The sequence below is a fragment of the Heptranchias perlo genome, chromosome 35, assembly GCF_035084215.1.
Source record: "Heptranchias perlo isolate sHepPer1 chromosome 35, sHepPer1.hap1, whole genome shotgun sequence".
Lineage (NCBI taxonomy): Eukaryota > Metazoa > Chordata > Chondrichthyes > Hexanchiformes > Hexanchidae > Heptranchias > Heptranchias perlo.
The window spans coordinates 2,991,405-2,997,454 of record NC_090359.1 but is presented as its reverse complement, the minus strand read 5'-3'; the positions used below and the strand labels follow the sequence as shown (position 1 = coordinate 2,997,454).

General features: G+C 43.2%; 1 protein-coding gene across 1 annotated transcript; it reads right to left on the bottom strand.

Moving 5' to 3' along the window:
* Positions 1-297: 297 nt before the first annotated feature.
* On the bottom strand, positions 298-3,683 carry LOC137301984 (probable G-protein coupled receptor 139). Its single transcript, XM_067971699.1, has 2 exons — positions 3,587-3,683; positions 298-1,193 (listed from the first exon to the last, which is right to left on the bottom strand). The coding sequence occupies exons 1-2, from the start codon at positions 3,681-3,683 to the stop codon at positions 298-300; spliced, it is 993 nt and encodes a 330-aa protein (XP_067827800.1).
* Positions 3,684-6,050: the final 2,367 nt, after the last annotated feature.

The following is a 6,050-nucleotide window of genomic DNA, read 5'->3' as shown; positions in this document are numbered from 1 at the left end:
CTTCTGCATTTGCGCTTGTAACTGCGCATGTGTGCTCGCCAGCAGCAGCTTTCCGATTTCCATATAAATACGTTGAGCCTTGTGAGCCTCAGTGAAATGTTTAGACCACAATCCGGCCCATTATTGTTTCTCATATTGTTTTCTTGATTACCTTAACATTGGTGAGTTCCAGTCCTTGATTCATCATGAGTTTCCCTGGAATGTCAGGTGTATTATCCTCTTCCTCTACTGTGAAGACTGACACAAAGTAATTATTGAACAAGTCTGCCATTTCCTTATTTTCATTTATTTTTCTTCTCATCTAATTAATTTGACCATCATTGCGAGGGGATATTTCACTCCATTCCTCAACTCCTCTCTGAATTTCCTTTGGGTCACTGCATAAATAAAAGTGTTCGTGCAGCAACTCAGGAGCTGCAGCATGAAGCCGATTTCTCGTACAAACGTGGGCAATGGTACAGGATATCCCAAATAATCCAACCGTCTCAATATAGAACACGCAGTAAACACCACCCATAACAGGATGAAATTCCCCGATATTACAAACAATAAAATGATGGATTTCCTTCGGTTCTCCATCTCTGGGTCACTGGGACACTCGCCACTGTTCGGACTCCGAAGTCTCCTGCGGGCTCTGCTGGCCACTAAAATGTGTCTGACCGTTAATACATTGAACAGTACAATCAAGAGAAATGGAATAAATGGTGTTAAAATATAATGCATTAATTCAATGATCGTCCAGACCAGCGAATGTGCTACACCGCGTGACACACGGCAAAACCATGGACTATTAGAAAGCCAATACTCATTTGTGTACAGAAAATACCATAAAATGTTCTTCAAGCCGCTCAGCACAGTTGCTGTTCCGAGAACCACAGCCGCCGTCTTCTCGGTGCAATATGTAGTTTTCAGCTTCTGGCAACAAATGGCCACAAATCGATCAAAGGTGAAAGTGACCGTGAACCAGACAGAACAGTCTGTGGCTGCATAAAGCAGGACGGCGTGGATATTACACATTCTAATTACCCGCAGAAAACTAAATTGTTCCCGATAAATAATAGGAATCTGTCTTAATATCAGATCGATGATAACGACCAGTAGATCTGCCGCTGCCATGGCCACGAGGTAGCGAGTGACACATTTGGAGATACCGCACTTTCCCCGAGACAGGATCACAATCGTCACCACGTTAACTGTAAGTAAGACAAAATAGGAAAATGATTCAATAGAATCAGGAAAAAAAAACTAATTTGATGCGTTTCCAGTGCAATAAAGGAGCAAGTTATAGAACAGGGACATTAATGTTCTTCACAATAAACTGAAATCCGCCAAGAAATTTGCAGCTTGGCTTTGGGTCCAATATTGGAATCCGATTATTTTAGCTGTGACGGGGCGTCCTGGAGACAGGGTTTCTAATCAGAGTAATGAATCGGCAAATAAGTGAAGCAATGGGATCAAATTCAATATGTTTAAAAACAGAAATTAAGTTTCGAATGAATACAAAGCAACCATTCGGAAAGTGAGATCCTAACTTGCACCTGAGCAAGACGGAGAGGAAAAGATTGGCCGTTTGCGGGGATTGAATTGCAGCGTGTGTGTGTTAGCTGCTGGGGTGATACAAGTGACTTCAATGTTCTGAGGTGGGCGGTGATAGAAGAGCCCTGGGAGGAGGAGGAATGGTCGAATCGCTGGTGCCCTTTTCAACGAATAGTAAGCGAACAACACCCATTGCCTGTGTTCATACATTGATTATTGTCACTTGTTCAAGGCATGAAGAGCATCTGTACAATGACACAAATCAAACTTTCCCATCCAATGCTTGTAATGTGCACAAGAGATAGGAATGTAGAAACATGCAAATTGCTAGAAGAAAAAAAAACACCAAGGTCCATCGAGTTCGCCTTCCACGTACCTGCAAATCGCATGATACAATGACAATAGAGTTGGTGACTAATCATAGCAATTTATCTCTATCAATTAATATACTAAAGACCGAGACATAAGGTGAGGAATGACCCAGTGCTGGAAACATTTGAGAACCATAAATCCAATATCACCTTTTCCCTCCCAATCACGTTACATTTACCGTACGTCATGTCTCATATTACTCCTCCACTGTACACAAAATGTTATTTTCTGAAAGAAGCCTAGGTAATTTGTCTTTGAATGAATCAACACGAACTGCTTCCACCGTCTCGTTAAGCAACCTGTTCCATAGATTGGTTACTCAAACACGGAAATATTGTTTCTGCAGCTTAGCTTTGAATTCACCTCCGCCACTCCCCCCACCACCGCCCCCACCCCCTCCCACACCCTTCAATTGCAGACTGCGTTCTCTGGTTCTACTGTTCCGGACAAGATATAACAGAAACAGCCTGTCGTGGTCTATATTATCTAGTCAAGAGATAGTTGTTCCACTTTTCTGCTCTTTGTCTAAAATATTATATATTTTAATTCCTGCCTGTTTTATATATTAGAAGTGAGGCCCAATCTGATACTCTCCGTCTTGATCCCAAAGGTCAATCATTGGATGAACGGAGTTACAGTCACGCTAAGCTCCATGATCGGCAATTGGATATTCAGGGTCATGTGTGATGCTCCCCACCAAAAATACAAAGGTGGAAAATGATCGTCTAATGTAATCAATTCTGCATGCAAGTTTTCGAATTACATTGCAGGTAATACTTGTAAAAACAATCATTTACTTTAGAAAGTGGAATAATATGACCGGCAATATAATACATCAACCTGCGATTTCATATCAATCCGAATTCTAGTCAAGTAGTGTTAACCTTGCTCTTTTCATTCGGTGGTGTGAATTGAATAAGCTTCCAATTCATACAGGGAATAAGACACATAAAATATCGAGTGAGTTCACAATCAGAATAGGCTCCTTAAAATGACTGTGGATCCTGATCAGAGTTACGAAAAACTGTACCAGACAGGCACGGGATTAGATTATCAATACAATTTTTTTTTAGAAATACATGCTTTAAATGATCGGAATAAAAATAAACAGCAGCTCACTTTACCTTTCTAACTGAGTCACTCAGAAACAGTGACACCAACGAGAAGATGAAACGATGGAAAGCGAGAGCGCTGAACCAGATTGGATCATCAATGCATTGTCATTTATCTGGTAGGAGCGATTTGTACAACAAAATAACTAAATATATCCTGCCAAAACGTTTCTCACCTGACACTCGTACTCAGTATTTACAGCAGAATGCAAACTTTTAATTCAGAGAATTAACCAATCACATGGTTTGTGCTGTATTCAGAAAGAACACCGGGACCTTAATAAGATCGCCTGAAATCTTACTTATAATGACCATTATGCACACAATTTTCATGGAAATGACACCAATGAATGTAAATTCACATCAGTGGAGCATGGGCCATTATCAAAGACACACAAGAGCAATGGAAAGAAAGTAAGAAAGAATTGAATTTTGCTGACGCCTTTCACAACTTCACTGTTGTAATGTAGGGAAAGTAATAAAATAAAGAGCTGGACAGGCGGACTGAGATGCAACATACAGTTAAACTCGGCTTCCTGAAGTACCAGGTGCAGATAGTAACTTACCCGGGACACCGAACGCAGCCAGGATGGGGAAGTAAATCTTTTGTATGTCATTAATCGCCCATAGAATCTGGAGCTTGATCAGAAAACTGAGAGACATTGTTTCCCCTTCCGTCAGAAGCGATGATTCGATGGTTGGTCCTAATGCTGGGATCAATTCTCCGATTGACACATACAGTGGATTTTCCTTAATTATAGCAGAGAGAATTCAACCGGTCAGAAAATCAGGTCCCGTGCTGACTGGGTTTAATTACAGTCACTGAACAAACAGATGAAGTCAACAACTCTCACTCCAAGATCTCTAACAAGAACAACATAATTTCCATTCAGATAAAGCCCCGGAGGCCAGGTTAAATGCTGCACCTTCTTCCAGGCATACAAGTACCACAATACGTTGTATTGTCCGCAATTCGCGTTGGATTGGGATTAGGTCGCTGATACGATATGGGCAGTTGAGTTTCGCACGATCAGAATTTCATGGATGGTAGAGGATGGGAAGCCGATCAGAAAGGCATTGGAATAGTGGATTAAGGAGGTGAAAATGAATAATTACACTAGCATTTTGGGTATGTTAATGGACGAGTAATACAAAGGCCTTGACCAATAATCCGGAGAGATGAGTTCACATTCTGCCAGATCAGCTGAGGAATTTAAATTCTGTTAATTAAATAAAATCTGGAATAAAAAAAACTAGTGTCAGTAATGGTGACCATGAAACTTTACAGTTGTGGTAAAAACCCACCTGGTTCATTAATGCATTTAGGGAAAGAAAGCTGCAGTCCTTACCTGGTCTGGGACGTTATTTGACTACAGACACACAGCAGTGTGATTCATTATAAATCCTGGTACAAAAAAATCATAATAAGAATCAAACCGGGCAGACCACCAGCCGTCGGACCACGAAGCACAGGACACGACAAAGACAAAGGCAAACCAAGCATAGTCGACCCTGAAAAGTCATCCTCACTAACACCTGGGCACCTGAGCCAAAATTGGGAGAGCTGGCCGACAGACTATTCAAGCAAAAACCTTTCATTGCCATTCTCACAGAATCATACCTTTCAGCCAACGTCGCAGACTCCTCCATCACCATCCCTGAGATTATCCTGTTCGACGGCCAGGTCAGACACAACAGAGGTGGCAGCACAGTGGCATACAGTAAGGAGGATTGTCCCTGGGAGACCCCAACATTGACTCATGGCCACACGAAGTCTCATTACATCGGGACAAATATGGGCAAGGGTACCTCCTGCTGATTACCACCTACCACCCTCACTCAGCTGTTGAATCAGTCCTCCTCTATATTGAACACCACTTGGAGGAAGCACTGAAGGTACCAAAGGCACAGAATGAACTCTGGGTGGGGGACTTCAATGTCCAGCACCAACACTGGCTCGGTAGCACCACTACTGAGCGAGATGGCCGAGTCCTGATGGATATAGCTGCCAAACTGGGGCTATGGCAGGTGGTGAGAGAACCAACACGAAAGAATAACCTGCTTGACCGAATCGTCACCAATCTACCTGCAGCAGATATATCTGTCCATGTCATTATTGGTAGCAGTGACCACCGCATAGTCCTTGTGGGGACCAAGTGCCGTCTTCACACTGACGACACCGTCCATCGTTAAATGATTCAGAGCAGATATAGCAGCTCAAACCTGGGCATCCATGAGGCGCTGTTGGTCATCTGCAGCAGCAGAATTAGTATTCCACCACAATCTGAAAACTCATGCCCTGTCATATTCCTCACTCTACCATCACCAACAAGTCAGTGGATCAACCCAGGTTCAGTGAGGAGTGTAGAAAAGCATGCCAGGACCGGCACTAGGCGTACCTAAAAATAAGGTGCCAACCTGGTGAAGCTACAACACAAGACTACATGCATGCTAAACAGTGGAAGCAACATGCTACAGACAGAGTTAACCGATTGCACAATTAATGGATCAGGTCAAAGCTCCACAGTCCTGTCACATCTGTCCGTGAATGGCGGTGGACAATGAAACAACTAACGGGAGGAGGAGGCTCCGTGAATATCCCCATCCTCAATGATGACAAAGTCAAGCACGTGAGTGCAAAGGACAAGGATGAAGCGTTTGAAACCATTTTCAGCCAGAAGTACCGAGTGGATGATACATCTCGGCCTCCTCCCGATAGCCTCACCATCACAGAAGACAGTCTTAAGCCAATTCGCTTCACTTCACGTGATATTAAAAGGCTGCGTGCACTGGATACAGCAAAGGCCCTGGGCCCCGACAACATTACGGTTGTAGTGCTCAAGTGTTGTGCTCCAGAACTATCTGCGCCTGCAGACAAGCGACAACACTGGCATCAACCCGACAAAGTGGGAAATTGCCCAAGTTTGCCCTGTCCACAAAAAGCATGACAAATCCAATCTGGCCAATTACTTCTCTATCAGTCTACCCTCAATTATCAGCAAAGTGATGGAAGGTGTGGTCCACAGTGCT